The sequence below is a fragment of the Xiphophorus hellerii genome, chromosome 1 (assembly GCF_003331165.1).
Source record: "Xiphophorus hellerii strain 12219 chromosome 1, Xiphophorus_hellerii-4.1, whole genome shotgun sequence".
NCBI lineage: Eukaryota > Metazoa > Chordata > Actinopteri > Cyprinodontiformes > Poeciliidae > Xiphophorus > Xiphophorus hellerii.
Window position 1 is genome coordinate 17,701,411 of NC_045672.1, and position 21,621 is coordinate 17,723,031.

General features: G+C 36.2%; 1 protein-coding gene across 2 annotated transcripts in view; it reads left to right on the plus strand.

Moving 5' to 3' along the window:
• The window catches only part of camkvl (CaM kinase-like vesicle-associated, like), a 51,412-nt gene that overhangs the window by 24,569 nt on the left and 5,222 nt on the right, over positions 1–21,621 (plus strand). For both annotated transcript variants that reach the window (XM_032565821.1, XM_032565829.1), the window contains exons 2-7: positions 13,323–13,429; positions 15,294–15,425; positions 17,257–17,331; positions 18,072–18,210; positions 19,522–19,642; positions 20,645–20,720. In XM_032565821.1, the coding sequence (XP_032421712.1) occupies positions 13,335–13,429; positions 15,294–15,425; positions 17,257–17,331; positions 18,072–18,210; positions 19,522–19,642; positions 20,645–20,720 (638 nt within the window). In that variant the 5' untranslated portion in view covers positions 13,323–13,334. The remainder of the gene's footprint in view (positions 1–13,322; positions 13,430–15,293; positions 15,426–17,256; positions 17,332–18,071; positions 18,211–19,521; positions 19,643–20,644; positions 20,721–21,621) is intronic.

Consider the following 21,621-nt stretch of genomic DNA (forward strand, 5'->3'; position numbering starts at 1 on the left):
AAGGTAAAATGAGTAACACAATTGGATATTTTAGTAATTGAGTAAGTTTTATAATATTTTCTTGATTATTTGAGTAACCAGATTTACATGTGCTATGCCAATCATTTCCATCCTGTATTAACCAGATGTTATAATACATACATACATATAATTATACATGTATATGTTGTTTGTTGCTGTTCTCTCATTTTTTTCTCTTTCTGTATGTGTAGAGGCAGACCTCTATGGCATTGACTTTTATTCTCTGTATGCTTCTTTCTGTCCTCTGCTATCTTATTTACATTTAAAACTTTTCCCCTCCTTTCTCCCTTTTTATACATTTTTTTTGGCTGTCTTCACACATATATGTTGTGCATTTATGCATGTGTGTGTGTCTGTATGTGCACAAAAGATGAGGAGTGCATGATACATCAAGATTCAGTAGACGTTCTCTGCTTTTTGCCCAAAAACGTCTGACTAAATATGTCCATGGATATTGCTGTTCTTGTGCCAAATAAGGATGGTCTGTCATTTCAAGAATCAGATGCTTTGATTCTTGATATGTGATGTCACTCCTGAACAAAGCTAATTCAGTTTGTTGTAGAGTATGTCTGCTTCTCTTTTACCAGATAGAGTTAGACATTTCTGGGATCGCAGATCTCAGATTGTCTTTTTGTTGTCCCTCAGGAGTCTATCATTCTCAATGTGGTGATCACAGTACCTGCCCCCTGTCAAACAACTCAATTGCTAAACAGTACATAGGTGTTTCTCACTAAAACCAGGAAGATAGAGCACATAATATCAGTTTTAAAGTCCCTACATTGGCTCCTTGTAGCTCAAAGAATAGACTTTAAAATACTGTTAGTTTATACAGTAAATCACTGAACAGCTTAGCACCACAGTACATTAAAATCTGCTGTTGTTGTATCAACCTTCCAGACCCCTCAGGTCTTCTGGTTCTGGTCTGTTGTGCATCCCCAGAACCAGAACCAAACGAGGAGAAGCAGCATTCAACTTCTATGCACCACAAATCTGGAACAAACTTCCAGAAAACTGTAAGACAGCTGAAACACTGACTGCATTTTATGAGATTTAATTTATACCTAATTATATGCGATCAAAGTTCACTGAATTTTGTTTAACATAAAACCAATTAATTCCACTATAATCCACACATTGAATTGCAAACACTGCAATGTATTGTTCTCTTATTTAGAAACAATAGTCAAATTCTGTAGATCACTTGATACCAGTAGGTGAAAATCTACTTAAAGAGGCGCTGTTGAGTCCATCAATATTCACCAACAGTGAAGGTAGGTTTCCTCTTTTTTAAACAGAGGAAACCTACAGCAGAACCAGCCTCATTTAGACGGGAAGCAGAAACTACACAAGTCAACCAAGAAAATCACAGAAGGTTTGTTTTATGGAAAGGAAAAGCAACAATAATAGTTAATGGTTATTAGCAACAAGCCTCTTTCACAGGCACCCAAGAAAGAAACAGTAAAACACTGAATCACAAATAAATTAATAAATTGTATTATAAATATTATAAGGTTGCACAGAACATAATTCCTTTCGGTACATTAAAAATACATCTTATTGCAAGTCATGAAGTCAAACAAATCTACTAAGGGAGAGATTGCTATTGTATTTCCATTGTAACATGTATCTATTACACATTTTACACGCTATTACCCTCCAAACTCCCACTTCCACTGGATCATATTGACAATATGAATATGACAATATCCAAGTACATTAGAAAAAAATCAGGGTTGCTTCATCGACCAGGGATAATTCTGGTAGATGATTATATGTTATTGTTGACTGGTATACATAAATGACTGTGATATGCCTAACGTATGATCACAAGAATTCTTGCTTTTACCTTGTTTTTATTGTAGTAATGTGCCCTTCCAGTTGCTTTTGCTTCTACTGAATTCTGCATGATTTCTTATGTATGAACGCTGATAAAGAAATACAACAAAGCATCAGAAACACAACAAAACATCATGCAATCAGATGTATGAAGAGAGGAAAGGGCCTCTGCTTGTCTCCATAAAAATATTTTACAGTTCTTCTCTAATGAGATAGAAATGCAGTAAACCTGTGTCAATGACTTCATGTTTTATTCAATATTTCTTTGTAATGTATTCATGATTGCTGCACTTTTTCTCCTTACTATCTTCTTACCTCCCAATGGTTCACTTTTCGTCTGTTGCTAGCTGCGGTTGGACCAAGCCGTTGTAAGGGCTCCCAAGGGCCATATGAACTGGGCAAAGAAAAAATATTTAACTTACTTGTTCTCTGGTTGCATTCACACCGCAAAGACAAATGCTGAGGTGAAGGGTTGTTGTTGTTGTTGTTGCTGTTAGATTTTGTTGAAAAATCAGCTCAACAGAGAGTTGAAAAAAAGTATGCATACCCCTTAAAGGTTTTCACACTACAACCATAAATCTCAGTGTAATTAAAATGCAGGAAATTATCTAAATTCTGTGGTGGGATAAACTTGATTGCAGTCCAGCAAGACACAATTGACTGCCTCTAAGTTATATTTATTATCAGGTATTTGTGCACCCCTCACTTTGTAATGCCACTTTAGGCAACTACCCACACGGCACATAAAAAAAAATGCTACAGGCAGCAGAGATCCACAACTCAGGTGAGAGAATCTGATCTGTCAACAGGACAACAATCAGTCACTCAGGCCATAAACCTAGAAGTTTTGCAAGAGAGGCAGAAATAAGGCTGTTAAAAAACTGTTCAAATATATTTTTAAGTTCAATTTTATAAATGCCACCAAAAAATGTAGATTTTGTTATCTTTATTCAGAAAAGTTATTCAAAAATAATAAGAGTATAATTTCCTCTTTGAATATCACTCTTGTAGGTTATCAACCCCTTATAATAACTGACCAGCATTTCCAGTGTTTCCCCTTAAGGTTGGAAGTTTTGTTAGACTGGCCATTGCATTTCTGCACTGTTGACTGCCTCTTCACACCTCACATACAGCAAAGTCAGGGCTTTCTCTTGTTCACTTGCATTCCTACTTTGGCAACGCTTATAAGTTCACTATTTATTAAAGAAAATTGAGAAACAAGTTTGTGGATGTGCAAAATCAGTGAAAACGTATCTCACAGGATGGGTAGCTGACAGCAGTATAAGCTGATTTTATGAAGTATTGATTCAGGAAGGTTATTTTGAACCAATATCATCCATGTTAGATTTTAATTTGAAAAAGATTTTAAAACCATGTAACATCTTAATATCACCTTATAAAAAAAATACACTACTTTGTATCCACATACATTTCTGGTTGTAATGTGACAAAAAAATGAAGGGCGTCAGTTTAATTCTTCATTTGTTATCGAGATTTTAAATAAGCTTGTTTTATGCAGCCACGTTTTTATATGTGTATATGTTTCATTGTCATAGCAATTCTTCTGTCCAGGGCTCACACAATATTCCAAACATTGCACACTTTAGTCATCAGGACCATTATGTGTGCAGTAACACTTCATTCACTGACTAGCTGTGTTACAAATTGTTCCTCTTGTGCCAGAATAGCTTCAACCCTTAGGTAGGGTCTTAAAAAAGGCACAAAAAACTGTTACAAGAAGAGCTTTCCAAAATATGCATAAACTATATACTGTATGTGTTATTTAATGTCATTTAATTTCGCCTTGAGTTTCAATGTGTGTGATTTCTTTTTTTTATTATTATTTTAATTTTGACGTGTGTGTAGAATCTACCTCTTGTTTCCCATTGAGTAGGAAAAGTTAGTAATTCTTCCAAAAACAAAAAGGTAGAATATCACTTTCCATCCCTGAGTCAGTGTGAGCACCCAGTAAGTGTGTCTTTGCCTGCAAGTCCTGCCTCAGGCATTTATAGTGTCTGGAAGAGCAGCCCCAGCAGACAGAAACTGCATCGTCCAAGTAAGCTACAGGCAAACACGTCATCACTGTCTCTCTCTCTCTGTCTTACACACCCGCACATGCAGTGTGTCTTTCCACGCACACACACATACACAGAGTTTTAAGTGAAAATGTACTCTGTGGCCCTTTTCCCTACGGATGCACTTACTGTGTTAGACCTGCACATGTTCACCCTCTAATGAGGGGACTGGGGGACAGAGCAAGAAAGTTGGGAGTAAAAGGTGAGCAGGGAGAGATTCTTATATTTCCACAGTGTTTAGAGACAGGTGAATCCCATTGTTCAGAGTCAGCCACTCTGCTTTTATAGGAGAACTGTAACTACCACATGAATTTGGAGGATTTCACTTGTCGAAATGGGTTTCAGTTTCTCTTCCTCTCTCATGGGCAGATGTGATGAATTTTTATTAGACGGTTTCCTTTTCAAGCCTGTCTCTGACCATGTGTATGCCCTGCAGTCACACACACAAACACACGCCCACGAACACAAACTATACACACACACACGCATGCATGCAGGCCTTAGATGAGAGCCACTCTGAGAGCAATGAGGGAATTAGTGTTGATACTGAGCTTGAAGAAGACCCCGTGCTGTTAACACTACTGAAGAAGGATTCTTTAATAGAAGCAACACACACAAGCTTTTAATATCGATTTTTTTCCAGCTTTCATCACATACTCATTGCATATGTATGTTTCCAATGATCATCTGTTCACTCATATCTTTTGGTGCTCTCGATTTTAATCAAGTGCAATAATGCTGTTAATTGGTCCTTCATCTGTTGTGCTTTCATCTCCTTAATTTCTTTCCCTCTTGTGTTGCCTGCCATGTCCTCACACCTCTTTTATTTGTCCCACTTTCATGCTGCAGCATCCTGATAAGGCCTGGGACCAACCTCAAGCTGCGTGAGGCGCGACACTTTAACCTGCTGAGACAATGAGCTCAGTGAGAATAAGTGACTTTTTTTTAAAATTTTTGTTTAATGCCATTACATTGTCACCGGAGATTTGATTTAGGGGGCAAATTGAAAATAATGACAACATGGAAGTGCTCTCAGCGTTGTCTAGGAAATTCATTGTGTTATTATTTTCTAATTACGCACGATGCATTTCTTATGTAATGCTGTGAATCTAATAAAACGAAATCTCCTCAGAGAGATTTCAAACCCGAGGCATCCTGGTCTCGGAAACAGAAACCCTTTCAGTCATGTGTGAAGAAAGTCATGGGGGGTCTTTAGTGATCGATAAGGAACAGGCAGCAACTGTCACACCTCGTTTTACACAGCTGAAGGGGCACACACTGATTCACACGCAACCAACACCAAGGTGAAGGCATCTTGAAAATCTTATTAAAAGTGTGAAACTGGATAGTAATGGTGTGCTTAATTACCGTTTTGAGGGCTTTTGGGACGCAGACAATTTCCTTCTATAACGTGGCAGATGTGTGAACATTCCGTTATTTAATTATTTTTCTCACATACAAACACACTAAAATTAGAAATGGGTTAGTACAGAGAAGGGTAAAATTAAAGAGGTGATCAGAGGTTTGCGTACAATCATTGTATCCATGAGTTGGATCAATTCTGGGCTTTCAGTGAGTTAGTTTATTATTTCTGTTTTGTGATGGATGGATTGATTGTACAATATACTACTTTAATATACGGTAGTTTTTTAAAACTCAGATGCACACCTTTCAATTGTTGTGGATGCTTTCTTCAAGCTACTTGTCCCTGAGCAAGCTTTCACTTTGGCAATACAGATTTTACAGCCATCAAAAATTGGCAGTTTGTCAGAGACGTGACTTTCAGGTACAGTCCGTGCACTTCAGTAGAGTTCAGGATGGGATTTTAGGGCTTTTTCAAAATCTGTTTGTTTTTTTTGTTTTTTTGCTTTGTTTTTTTTTCATTAAACAAAACACCCAACAGTGCCCAGATTTCAGCAATCAAGCTGTTGATTTGTTGTAAAGTTCATTCTTCTTTGGTCTCTGACGTCAACAAAGCCTTTTTGCCCACATAACTGTTGCTCAGTGGATATTTTCCCTTTTTTGGACAATTTTCTGTAAACCTAAGACGTTACTGCTTTTGAAAATCCCACAAGTTGAGTAGTGTGTGAAATTCTCGTGCCAGGTTGTTTGTGCAACAACAAACATGTCATGTGCAAAGTCACTTAAATCCCCTTTCTTTTGCTGATGCTTGTCTTGAACTCAAGCAAGTTGTCTTCACCACATCTCAAAGACCAACAGAATTGAGAGACAGCTATGTGATTAGCCAATTATTTCTTTGTCTTAACAAGCAATTCAACAGGTGAACCAAGTAAACTGGTAAAGGAATATCATTTAATACTTTGTGCATTAACGTTAGAACATACTGCTGGGTTCTCAAATCCACAGAGCGCCCTGAAGCTCCTCTCCTTATCCTCAGTCAGGAGGTTCCATGATTAATTCGTAAAAGTCTGCTAAGGCAGAGTTTTACTTTGAGCAAAACATGAAGATGAAAGAGGTGCTGGGGCAGGGAAAGGTGAATGAGTAAGAAAAGACAGCAAGTGAGGCAGGTACGGACAGAAAGCTTTTGTATAAAAATGGTCCTGCCATCTGGCTGCAGAGTGACACACCTGATACAGACAGAGTGGCAGGTGAAACACTAATGAGGGGTAGATATAGTCAGTTTCTAAAGGACAGAGGAAGCGAGATTCAGTGAGTTGTATGTGTGTGTGTGGATGCACAACAGTTGTTAGCGCTGACACAAAGCCTGACGTGCCAGGCCTGTCATCTCCTGTACTCTCACGGGGGAGAAAGGGCAGAATAGCTTTTCACTCATATCCTAAAACAAACGTTGACGTACATGACAATTAATTGTATCGACACATGCTCAGGCATTGCCCCAAAAGAACCAGTGTGTCCTTGAAACTAATGCACTACGAGGTCTAGTAATCGTATTGTGGCGAGATCAGGGTTTTTAATTGTTGTGATGCAGGTAATGTTAATGTTCATCTACAAGACTTGATGTGGAGCGTCTGTCTGAGAGCACCAAGGACACGCTGCTGCAACTAAGCACTTGCCTGACAACATGAATAGACTCTGCAAAAGCAATTTCATGTGACAGTAAGTGAAATATTTACATAACACATATTTGCAATTACTTACAGCTTGCCAAAGTTGGAAGCACGTTACAAGCTAAAGTGAATATAAAATCATCATACAAAACAAGCTACTATTTAACACACAGTACAGACCAAAAGTTTGGACACACCTTTCTAATTCAAAGGGTTTTCTTTATTTTCATGACTATTTATAAGGCAAGAAATCCCACTTATTAACCTGACAGGGCAGGTTGACCTATGAAGTGAAAACCATTTCAGGTGACTACCTCTTGAAGCTCATCAAGAAAATGCAGAGTGTGTGCAAAGCAGTAATCACAGCAAAAGGTTGCTACTTTGAAGAAACTAGAATATAAGGGGTATTTTCAGTTGTTTTGCACTTTTTTGTTTAGTGCATATTTCCACATGTGTTATTCATAGTTTTGATGCCTTCAGTGTGAATCTACAATGTCAATAGTCATGAAAATAAAGGAAACTCATTGAATTAAAAGGTGTGTCCAAACTTTTGGTCTGTACTGTATATATATGTGCAAAACTCAGGAGCACAGGTAAGATAGAAAATCTTCCTCATCTTTCAAAAGAGTGTGTAGTGAGAGCTGTTTTAATAGGATAAGACATATAAAGAGCGCACACCAATAAATAGACAATTTTTGATTGACCTTGACGCCAAGACTCTCAGAAGAAGAAACATTTCACTTCTTAGCTGATGAAAAGATTCCTCATTCTATTTGATTCATTTTTGAGCCCTGCTGCAGTCTATACATAATACCTGCGAACAAGCACGCAGACACCCACAGATGTAGAAACATGCACAACCTTATTTCACTTAAGGTGCTGAAGATAAAGTGTGATTTTGCGGATGGCTCGAGGCAGCGTAGAGTCTTAGCTTATTTGTGGCTGCATGTGTTAATGGGGTTTGTGTTCGAACAGCATAATCAGGATGCAACCTATTCCCATGTCACTGTTTTTGCATATCAGTGCTTCGCGGGATTGTTATATTCCTGCTTATTGCAATGTAAGCAGATTGTTTTGTAAAATATATAACAGAAAGTAAAACAATAACAAGTACACTGCTTTGTTGAGGCAGGTTATACTTTTTTGATACAATGTTGGTAACATCCCTCCTTGTTTAGCCATGCTTTTCCATTCTGCAGTTGTCTATTAAGATCCATTTTGTCATAAAGGAAAGGGTAAAGGTTTTTTATTATATAGTAGAATTTCTTTTCAAACTGTATAACTTGGGTCAAACATTTTTGAGTCATTTTCCACAAGGTTTTTACAATAGTTTAGAGGAATTTTGTCTGGCTTCACCAGACATAACTGGTAGGCTCCCTTGCTCATATGCACTTTTTCAGCTTTGCTCTCAAATCTTCAGTGGCTATGACAAATGTCCATTTGTCACATTAAAACTTTCACTTTCTTATCTCTAAGTGACATTGTAAATAAAATTGGTGGCATAAGGTAACGGGGTGTTGCTTCGATATTTTGACTTAATGTTCTTCCTCAGCACAATATCTAGTCTGCACTTCCTTACTTCATAGTAGGAATAGTGTTCTCAGGCTTCCAAGCTTCACCAGTTTTTATAAAGATTCATAACAACAACAGAAAAAAAAAAACATTTCAGCTTCAATGGACTACAAACATGTCTCCAAAAATAAAATGCTTTTGAGCTTGTGTGAAAATTTATGTGGTTTTTTATTTTGTTTTTATAGAAACAACTTTTTCTTTGCCTCATGATGTTTTAGACCATATCATATCAGTACAGTTGTTGTTTCACTATGGGTTTTGGCACTTTCTTATCAGCTTTCGTTAGTATCTTCACAAAATCTCGTGTTTTGGTTCTGGGGTTGATTTGCACCAAAACATATAAAAATATAAAAGTACTTTTATTCTTGAACCGCATAAGAATTTGACACTCACCATGGTATTTATACAAGCATATAACTTTTGAACAGATAACTTTTCACCTTTAGACATCTGGAAATTGTTTCTTGGTATGGTATGTCACCTTATTAAATAAATAGATAATAGGATGAGGACATAGAATAAAATATGTTGACATTGCTTGTCAGAAGACACCTCCTCCTTCTAGTATTTGCTTCTCATCTTCCAACAGTGCTGGTTAAAGACAACATGTTTAATTCCTGGGATCTGCTTTCCCAGAAGAAGTGAAGTAGGCTATCCTTGAAAATGTCTTGCCCTTTGTCCAACTTATTTTCTACCTTTAGCCACTCTCCATTTATGCTAAAGTTTAACATTTCACCTGTTTTGTTTTTCAGTTGCCTTAGAATACCATTGAAAGGTTAATTTAGTTCAGTAATTCTTTCCAGCATGTGAAAGCCATATAGGATGTAATTAAATCCACACATAGCAATGTAATTCAAGGGTTTACTTGTGTTAAAAACTAACAATTAGGACTTGCAACTAACAAAATCTAAAATTTTAGTTGATCAAAAAATGAAATATAACATATGTGCAATAAAAATGGAATGATATGCAGAAATGTTATGGCTGAAATCATTGGAAAGACTAGACCATTGTACATTAGACTAACTTGCACCATCTGCTAGGAGGGTATGTTATAAAAGATCAATGCTTAACAAGCTGGCCTTTCTGAGACTTGATTCCAAGCACATTAATAGAAAGCTGAGTGGAAGGAAAAAGTGAAATAGTATATCTCTGTTCTTTATGAGTTACAAAATACTCATAAAGAGTGGAGTGCTGCTCAAGTAGGCTTCAAAAGCCACCACACACATACATAGAGATGTACAGAGATATCTAAGAAATGATCCCCAGCTCTTACATTCATTGTGTTAGCTACCTTCTGATCCACTTGGACTGTGAGAAGTGCTTTAGCTAAGCTATGAGGAAAAGGGACTGGACTTTAACTCGGTAGTCCGACATTCTTGATTTAAATACATTAATATTTTGCATTTCATTCAGAAAAAAATGTCCCAATTTCTAGATCACATCTATGCTATGCTGTATTGATAAAGAAATTTATGCAGAAGGAGTCTCGAGTAGTGAGTTCATGTACTCCCACAATGCATAAAGATACAGTTCAGTTCGGCCCATATTTCTGCATTAAAGCTTTTTTTTTGTCTGAAATCATCTTAGAAACTGTACGCTGTAGCCCATGATCACACAAAATAAGTTCTTCAAACATATGGCCCTGTGGGAATTGAATCAAAATAACTTCAAAAGTTCAGGAGTTTCGCTTCTTGAACTGAACTGGTCTTTGTGAAGGATGATTGCAGTGTCTTCGTGTTCTTTCCAACTTCAGGGACAGCCTTTCATGTCATCATAAAGAAGCATGTTTTGTGTCATACATGAAATGATCACATAAAGCTTGTTAGCACATATTCACAAGAAACCAACATGTGCATATGCAAGCTCACCTTTGCAGAAATTCTCACAGCCATGTGCAAGCTGCGAGGTTGCTGTTATCTTCTTTAACACTGTTCTTTTTGTGTAGTTTCCTCCAAACACCTTTCCACTCAGGCACAGTCCACATTTCTTCCAGTTTTTCTGTTTCTGTAATTCTCTTCTTACCTCGTAGTTCATTATTTTCATTCCTTCTCTCTTTGCTCCCCTTCTTATTTTTTTTCAAAATTACTATTGTGCTTAATGCAATAGAAAGATGGGCTTATTGGGGACATGTAAACACATCAGATCACATTTACTAAATAAGCATTTTTATTTTGACCAAAAAATGCAGATAAAATAAAAGTCTTTATTGATTTTTCCACTTGTAGAAAACTTATGTAGATATTACATCAGAACAATAAAAATCTATTTTTACAGAAACAGAAACACAAGATTGATGAAAAGTATGTTTAATATCTGCTTAAAGCAGGGGTGTCAAACTCCAGTCCTCAAGGGCCAGTGTCCTGCAACTTTTAGATGTGCCTCTGCTGCACCACACCTGAATAGAATAATTAGGTCATTAAGGCTCTGGAGAACTGATCTACACAAGGAGGAGGTAATTAAGCCATTTCATTCCAGTGTTTTGTACCTGTGGCACATCTAAAAACTGCAGGACACCGGCCCTTGAGGACTGGACTTTGACACCTGTGGCTTAAAGGTTGTTATTTTCATAAAAAGGTACTTTTAATCTGACAAACTAGACTCATTCAGACTTCTATTCTAATTTATCTAATATGTCACATACAGTTGGAATTTGTTCAATGTTTTCTGTTTCTAAGCAAAAGAAATCTAATATTTTCAAGCAAGAAAAGTTTTGATTAAGCCTGAAATTATTAGACTCTTTGAAACAGATTTTGCTGTTTCTTAAATCTTTATTCTATGTGTAAGAACCAAAAAAAAAAAAAAGTAGGGACACTTGTAATTCAAGACCTGTCCGAAAATGGAGATTTAAGACAATTTCAGACAACCATACTCTGTTGTTTATAACATCCGTTATAAACATCTGTTTCAAACAACAGTTGTTTTAATTTTACCATAAAACTTCCGTTTTTACCAAATACTTTGTTGGAAACAATTACCTCATGCAATCCCTCATTGTGAAGCAAATTTCTTTATTAGGCTCATGTGGGATTAGGAGCTCTTTATGATATTGTGGGAACTAATTATTGAAGGCTTTGTGAGTGAGAAGAAGACTTTTGATGGTTGGGCTTGTTTTATGTAATACCATCTTCACTTTTATTGTCCTGGCCCTTGTTGTGGAAATGTTGTAGTGTTTATGTAATCTTCTAAAAAAAAAAAAAAAGAACAAAAAAAAAGCACAAGGTCTATTCAGTCTGCCATTCAATTCGCCTGCTGTCATTTCCTTCCCTTAGGGACACACATAAGGATCCACAAGTCCACAATTTTGTGCACCTTTCTGCTCTGCCTTACCATGTGCACATGTGCCATATTCAAATAACCTTTGCACTTGTTTGTCAGTCACTTTCACTTGTGCACGCATATGCACAGACAGAGCATATTCCAGCACGCTGGATTAGGGGTACAGATTAGAGATTAGGGCCAGCAGTTGGATTACATAGAACTCTTCCAGCCCCTCCTCCACCAAAGGCCCAAAGCACCTCTGGCCCGATCATCTCCAGTGGTGACGTTTCATAGAACATCAGCCAGAATTTTGCATCAATGATATATATATTTTTTTTTTAAATATTCAGTCTTAAAAAGTGCTACTTCCCCTGTTTATTTCTCCTTCATCTGCCTGTCAGATTCATTGTTTGTGTATCGCCCTTTTTCTCCCCCTCCCCCAAATTATGTCCAATTAGACATTCTCTCTAATGCAAGTATACTCTTGAAGTTTACATTTGATACTATCATGTTCATATCTTAAGTCGGCCAAATACAGAGCTGGGTACCACACAGGGAGAAGATAAACTGTGCTATTTTAAAGACAGAACTGAAATGAAGCATTTAACAGAGATGGATGAAGTCAGGTGTTTAGAGGAGGAGATGGACCATGGGGATGGATGACTGAACCTTCCAAGGAATATGTTTTCTACACTAGATGGAGTGTATAAAGTATGTGGGTGAGGACTGCCGGAGGACGGAGATGGTATATTGATTGCTGATTCACTGTCTTGATCCCTGTTGTTTTACCTGGGTGTTCAAGGCCTCATATTATGTTCTGGGTACTATTTATCTATCAAAGTACTACACACACACACACACGCGCGCGCATACACAAACTTATATATATATATATATATATATATATATATATATATGATGACATGTGCAACATTGCTAGAGGGAGTTACTGTAAGACGGAAGACAAGTTTCAACTTGTGTGTTGCTGCAAGCTTTAGATGCTGTAGTAGTGATATAACTCAAGACACAAACGAAGGTTCAAATATGGATGTTATGTTTTTTTGTTTTGTTTTTTTTCCCAGTAAAACCAAATGCATGTTGTGCTATGCAAATGAATCACACATGGCCCTTAAATAACTCAGCTGCTTGCATCTCGTTTTGTTTTATTTTCGGGCATTGCCCTTGATTATTAAAGTTTAATGTGAAAACTTAACAGGCGCTGCATGCAATCTGCAGACATTAGTAGTGCACAGAGGAGCTTAGCAGGAAGCTTAGTATCTGTTGACAAGGCTGGCACGCAACCAGACTGCCAGAGGCATTAGTTTCCTGATTTGATGGGAAACTGATTTGGTTGTATCTACAAGTCACTAACACTGAAAACCACATCAAGAATCTTTGTATCGACGGTTGCCTGGTGCCTTTGACTAATGCGGATCTTTTTTTTTTTTTTTCTATAAAGCTGTAATTATTTAACTCGCCTGATAATTATAATAATAATACAATCTTAATTCATTTCTTTATTTACTAGGTGAATGCCGTGATGCCATTTGGATGCCTTGCCCTGAGAGATGGGCGGATTTATGACAGCATATCTGATGTCACGGACAAATATGAGTTTGGTCAAGTCCTTCGAGCGTAAGTACCATAAAGTTTTACGGATAGACTTTTGGAAACTATTAAACTTTTCTAAATGCCTTAGGATAGTTCTTATTTTTTGAATAAGATTCATTATTAGTTTCTGTACTTGTAGCAGATGGAGGCCATGTTGTAGTAAGTTTGTAGAAATGCACACAAATCCTCAGAGGCTGCTTGAATGGAGTAAACTCAGATTTTGTGATAGGCTTCCATGTGTGCACTGTTATGAAAGATGATTTGTTTGTGTGCTTTTTCAGGTTTTGTAGTTATTTAGAAAGTATCTAGTGAGACACATTATCAGCTGATCAGGCAGACAGATACAGCTGTCACACTGATTGAAAACAAAACTTAATGTAGCTTAGTGAGTTAACTTAATATTAATTATAAGCTAGTTATCTTATAATTTATTGAATTAATGTGCCTTGTAGATGGAAGTATATTGATAATACCTTGTTATATAGTGTTTTACTTGTTTTAAAAGCGAAAAATATAAGCTACAAATTGATCTTTCATATGATTAGTGATAGTTTTTTACTGCTTCAGGAATTTATTTACCCCTGTGGACATTTGTGCACAACTGGTACTTATTACGGAAGAGTTCACTGAGGGATGGGGAGTCAACATAATGAGATTAAAAAAGTTCTCTTACAGTAGCATGTAAGAAAAGTTTTGCATTTGTTTTATTCCCATGTAGCTAATAGGGAGTTGAAGCCCCCCGCTTAATGAAAATAGGGTACTGTGCTGTGCATTTTTTCTACCCAAGAATTTAAGATGACTTTATTGTATTTTGGTAGAAGACGCGGCTCACCAACATTACCTTTCATGCAAGAACCACCACTTTTTTTTTAGTGCGTAAATTGTTTAGCTTTAGTCTGAACAAGTTTAACTAAGGGTTTAACTTTAGTAAAGCATAAATCTAGAGTTTGGTGGATCTTAGAAGAACTGTCATCTGATTATTCCTAAGCTCTTTATATCACTATTCTACATTTAGCTCGTTCTGTGGCACATTTTACATCCCCAGGCCTACAAAAATGACCCCGCTGCTCAAGAACCTTTCATTTTCTTCTTCAGCACACTCCACACATATGAGCACTCTAACCATATGCATGAATACCAATTGGTGAAAGAGGCCATATGGCGACATCAGCATCTGGCCTCAGAAATTTCTCCTCAGATTTTGCATAACACACGCGTACAGATACACACAATTATATTAGCAGTGAGAAAGCAGACTGAATGACACAATTGTTTGTTTTACATGTGCATATCCTTGTTAAAATTGGGTAGATTAATGCTCATAAAGGTAGTAAAACTAATAAAACTGCACTCAAAAATAACATTGTGTGTGCATTTTTAAAAAGCTTTTTTTGTTAATTTATATTTTGAATCCACCTCTAATCGGAGGGAAATGAGCAAAGAAGACAATATTCCAAAAAAAAGATAATTAAACAGAACCACAGATTAAAACCTAATATTAAAGCTTCATTATGCACTTTTTATAGTTTTACTTTTCATCATATCGCTTCTTAAAATTCATTTGCATGAAGCCCTACAAGCCCTCAAAGGATAAAAACTTAATGATTCCCAGACAATGGCAGCAATGGATCCTTTGCAAATCTCTTATTTATAGCCCCTTTTTCTTAAGCCAGGGGCTCACCTCCCAACTAAATTATTTCTGGGTATTTCACAACACAGCCAGTGTTTGTTTTATTCCAATTTGAATATCACATCTCATTTACACTGGAAACTTGTAGCTAAACGAGACTCTTAAAAATTTTTTACAGATGCTTCATTTTGTCTTTTCTTTTACATTGTATTTACGATTGCTTCCCTTCTGTCTGTCTATTTTTTTCTCACTGTGTAGGAAGGAGTTTTGTGAGCTGTGCCTGGCAAAGGACAGACAAACAGAAAAGGTGTTTGTCTGCAAGAAATTCTTCAAGAAGGACGGAAGGAAAGTCCGCAAGGCCGCCAAAAATGAGATCATGATCTTGAAATTGTATGTAATCAGTTCACAAATAGAAATAGCAGCGTATGTGCTAGTGAGAAAGAGCAATTAACTTATGAGATATTTTAATTAAACTTGACCCATAATGAAACCTGAATTAAGTTTGCAACAGGGAAGATACGTTTCAAACCTGTCAATGTTTATCTGAGTAAATTTAATGATGGGTTTAACAACCATAAATTTAGCGCAGTGGTCGATGACCCAAGTAAGCCACACATACACAAACAATCAATAAATTAACCTATTAATTAAGTCCTCTGTAATACAGTGAAAGAATGTTGAAATCTCATCTTCTTTAGAATACAATATTGGTCTATATTAGTGGAAAAAAGTCTCAGCTGGTTGGTTGGAGCAGAAAACACAATTCAAGCACAAGTTTGGAGGTGAGAACATCTTGGTGTGTTATATGATTATTAACATATGACACTAGCAGACTTAAAGGAATAAAAAGACGACAATGTGTACTTTGGTAATAATATGAAGATGCTTTTTAAGAAAAAAAACAATAATCCAAAAATAATAATCCCAAACCTGGAGTCAAGATAACTCTCAACTACTTATAAAAAGAAAGTAAATCTGCTTGAGTGGCCCAGCCAATAATCTGACTCAAATATCAAATTATAATCAAACTAAAGATCAGAAGGCAAGAGACCTCCATGCAGAACATTTAAGATTTTGATAGTGGTTTGTGTGTAAAAGAATGGCCAAATTCACAATGGAGCAACACATACAAATAGTTTCTTCATACAAAACTCTTTCCAGTAAATTTCAGTTATCAGTTATTCACTTTTTGGCATAAAAGTGAATGTTTTTTTAACATCTAGAGTTGATTTCAGATGATTATTAGAAAGTTATATGCAATATAATTTTAGTCAAAACTAATATGTGTCCATAAAGAATGAGTAGCCAGCTTTAAACTCATGTCAAAAAACATAAAAGAGAGAAAAGACCCAGCTCCAAATCATGACCCTGTGATTTCAAGGAATATGCTTTTTCAGCTGAGCTGTTTTGTCAGAAATATTACATTCATGCATATAAAAAGTTCAGGACCTTTCATCGTGTATTATTCATGCTTTTATTCATATTGAGAAACCATTCGTTTTTTAATGCTCCATTACTCATATGACTTGGCAGCACTATGCGCTGCATCCTCTCTGTCTTCTGAAGAACTTGGTCACAGTCCAGCTGTATGTAAAAGTTCTGCTTAGAAATAATGATTCTTGCTGTACAGCTGATATTTTCCCTATGGAACAAACTAAACATGTTCTCTAATGAGAAAGTGTCTTGCCCATCATGTGCAATTTGCTTGTTAAATAAAACTTTAAATTAAAATACATGTATTTAGCACAAATATGTAAACATCTGTAATATCTACTGCTGTAGACATTTTCTGCACTATTATAACATTGCAATATCAGAGTTATAAAAGGGATTTCAATTATTTATATAATACAAAATCAAATTAAGCTGTCTTTGAGTTTCAGCTTATGCTATTACAACACTTTTGTATTGCTTACTGACTTTTTAATTTTATTTCTGAGCCTAAACCAATTTCTGACCAACAGGTAAAATCACAAATATGAAAAAAAAATATATATATATATCTAAATGAGGTCTCCATACATTTTTGAAGCTGAAATCAGGTTTACAGTATTGTTCACTGAGTCATTTTCTCTGCTATATGTGTTTGTGGCTCAAGATTTTGTATCAGTTTTCAGATTTATACCAGTGCAGGCAAGTAAATGAATAGACTGAAACTATTTTTTGTCAATCTGTGAAAACGAGACCCCTGCAACCTCTAAGATATTTTTGGGTTTTCCAGGGTCAATCACCCAAACATCCTTCAGCTGATAGATACATTTGAAACTCGAAAAGAATACTTCATCATCCAGGAACTGTAAGTACTTCTTTCAATTTACGTTTCCTGTCCACGCTCCCTGTATTTGATGTGTTAATTGCATCTTAGCACAGAGAAGCTTTTCAGTTGAGCGGTAGATGTTTAATATTTCCCTTTATTACTGTGTACTCCAACTCCCCTATGCAACAGAGGAAGATGTTAGATTTGATGAGATGTTAACAATCTGTAACAATCATTACTCAGTGGGCCTGAAGCATTGCTTTGGAACAAACAAGTCTGTACAGGGAGAGCAGAGTCGATTAATCCGGGACACAACCAAATATGCCTAAATTGCGTCTTGTGCAATTCAACATTTGCAACTTGGTTTAAGTGTGATAACATATATTAAAACACACAGGACAAAGTTTTTGTCACTAATAAAATGCAGAGACGTGAACTACTTTAAGTGACTGCATTTGTCACTGTGTTCATTAAGCTACTTTGGAGCTCACTTTTCAGTCTGGACTATAGTTGTCCTGCTGAGAGCAATATGTGATAATCACTCTCATCATTTATCTCCAAAGATAACTTAAGTCCTTTAGAGTAATAACCAGGAGCCTTGCTTTAATTGCTCAGTAGCGGTAGCTCGAGGCCAGCTAACGCAAAGCACTTTGTAAAAACACATTAACAGCAATACAAGGATTAATCTGCAGTGTTAAAAAAAATCAGCAGGTGTACTAGCCAATATATTTGGCACTGTGCAAAGTGACAAATATTTTTTTGTGTCTAACTCTCTGCAGTGCCACAGGGGGGGATGTATTTGACTGGATTCTGGACCAAGGGAATTACACAGAGAGAGATGCTTCGAATGTTATCAAACAAGTCCTGGAGGCTGTGGCATACCTACACTCCCTCAACATTGTTCATAGGAACTTGAAGGTACAGTCACTTTGTTTCTGAGATTTTATTTTGTGCTATCTAACAAAATCAAAATATAGCATGCTGAAGTGTGTTCTTTCAATTTAAAAATAAATGTTATAATAAAAACAAGAGGTATGAATAGTTTTACAACTAGTCTATAGATAGCTGATACACATTAACTATCTATAGACTAACTGATGTGCCTGTGGATGTAAAAAGACAATAACTTTATAGCATAAGCTGACCTCTTCACCATTACATCCCATAATGCAACATTCTGCATTTGTCAGATTCCCTGAAGAGACAGATAAAAGCATTTATCTGTCTCCTCAGTTCATAACATACTTAACATTTCATTTTCACTGTGGGAGTAAACAATTTCTTTATGGCTCAAACGACTTTCTGGTGACACCCACAGTGCATACAGATCCATGTCTCTAATTCTTAATAGGACCCCATTAAAATGAAACAACAGAGTTGTCTTTCTCCACCTACTGGTAGAAAGTGGGTATCGCTTCAATTCAGTAGGTTTGGATTCCTACATTTTGTCATCAAGTTAAATCACAGTGACATATTCAAATTAAAATAGGTCATGCTTACAGCCTCTGCTTGGCTTGATATCGTTATTAAATCATGCTTGACCTATAAAATCAGAAGTCATTTCATCTCCCCTCTCTGTCAAGATTGCAATGCAAATAAAATACAAATATGCTGATCGTGATTACTCTCGTTGCAATATGATTGTTAACAAACACAGACTCGAACATGAATTGTATAAACATGTACATGCCATTTTAGCAGTCTTCACTTTTCCCTATTCGTTTGACTACAACAGGAGTCTTCAACTTGTGGATGTGGAGCCACTTGCTTTTGTAGAAATAACCTTTCACAAGCATTTTCCATAATTGTGCTCCATCTTTTTACATCAGTGCTCCAAAAACTGGCTCTTTATTCAATTCAAAATGTCTAAGTGGATCATTCTGGGAAGCTTATGAATGTAACATTTCTTAAGCAAAAACCCACATTAATTGAGCATTTGAAGGTGTGAGCAATATGGTTCTTTTTCATTGTTTGGTTAAGAAAAGCTCAAATTTACATTTACCAAGTTAATTTAAAAGAAATAAGACATATCAGGTAATTTACTATAAATCAAGTCAAATGTATTTATATGGAACATTTTTAGTAACAAGCCAGTTCAAAGTGCTTTACATCATGAAAACATCGTAGTCACCATTTTTGAAACAAGCAATAAACATTACATTTTGTCAAACGTATAAGTTGTCGTTGCTGCTTAAGTGATTCTTCTCTAATCTGTTATTTAATTTACAGCTGGAAAACCTAATGTACTACACAGAAAACAACCACAAGAAAGTAGTTCTGCGAGATTTTTACCTCTCCAGATTTGAGAATGGACCAATTACAGAGCCATGCGGAACACCTGAATACCTTGGTGGGTCACTCTGTTGTTTATGTGTTGTTTCATTTATGATTATCCTTATTGCCTATCTTTTCATATATACAGTATATATATATATATATATATATATATATATATATATATATATATATATATATATATATATATATATATATATATATATATATATATATATAGATAAAAAATTCCCTTCTCACCCACCGCGGGTGGTTCTTATCCTCTGAGCTCGGGTCCTCTACCAGAGGCCTGGGAGCTTGAGGGTTCTGCGCAGTATCTTGGCTGTGCCAAGGACTGCACATTTCTGGACTGAGATGTCTGATGTTGTTCCTGGGATCTGTATATATATATATATATATATATATATAAATATATATATATATATATATATATATATATATATATATATATATATATATATATATATATATATATAGTATATACCTTTTTTGAGATAAAGTACCATACCATAGCAGAAGATTGATGTTGTCCTTCACCTTGTTGAATTCTCTGTGAACCTTTAGCGCTTTGAAAGAAAAACAATCTATTAAGGATAAGCGCTCGCTCTGAAACATTACATCCCAGAATACTATAAATGAGATTGAAAGTGTGCAGCCCTTGCTCTCCTCCTCCCATTTAGCTTCTCTTTTATCTGCTTTTTGATTCTGTGTGCGGTCTCACTCCTCTCCATCTTGCTGAAGTTTATGTGAGGGCGACCTGAAAGTGCTAAGCTGTGCTTTGGTCTTCTCTTTGGCTTTGGCCTTTAACTGCCCTGGCAGTTAAAGGCCAGGGCAGTTATTCATATTGATAAGTCACGTAATGAAATCAGTAAATAAGAAAAGAGAATGTCGGTGCCAGTGGGAAGAAGGATGTGAAAAACTGAATAGTGGGAGACAGGCTTGGAGAAAAGCTGTTTGTGCATCTGGAGAATCTGATGAGGTGGAGGAGTATAAATTAAACTCCAGAAATCTATTTTCCTCACACACACAAACTCTGCATTTGCTCTTATGCTTTCAGCTCCTGAAGTGGTCGCTCGTCATCGATATGGCCGTCCTGTGGACTGCTGGGCGGTGGGGGTGATAATGTTCATTCTGTGAGTCTCTATTGCTAACTCAAAACTGTGCAACTGTGCAAACCAAAATGTTAACAGAGTTTTGTTTTAACTAAAAATGTTATTTACTATCTAACGAAACCAGAGGTTTGCATACATTGTACAAAAGACGCCAAATATTTTTCTTTCTCTGTCCAACACTAATTCAGACTAAATGTTTCTTCCAACTCAGAAATTGACACACACTAAGATTATTATGACTTTAATCAATCAAGCAAGCAAGTTTTATTTGTATAGCACATCTCAGCAGCAAGGCATTTCAAAGTGCTTTACACCATAACAAACACAAAAACACAAAGTCATGCAACATAGACTCAACAGTCAAAACATTACATTAAGTCAAGTGCCGTCATGGAATTCGTAATTGATTATATTTCAAATTCAACGCTAAACAGGTGGGTTTTTAGTAAAAATTAAAGAATTTAGGAAAGCCCAGATAATGTTAACAAGACTTTGTAATCTTTTGATGGGTTCATTCACAACAATTGAGTTAGTTAGAGAGATACTGGCAACACTTTAAAGACAATGCATCATTGTCTGACATCATGGGAAAATCAAAAGAAATTGCCTGACAGGCACCATGTTTTGAGGTCTGATCAACTAAATAATGCTAATTTTTAACAGCATTGGAATATCAATCCATTGCAATGTTCAGGAAGAAAACCATCTCTGTTTGCATAAAACTGTCTGGGCAGCACTAAAAACGTGTCTGACCAAGGTGGCTAAGAAACATATCTCTGTTACACCAGTTCTCTCAAGAGAAATGAGACAAAAATCCAGAAAACCATTGTGAAAAGGTTGCTGTATAGTTCTAACCCATCAGGACAATCATAACATTTGAGTCAAGTCATGCAGGTTAAAAGGAAACATAGGTAGATTGTTA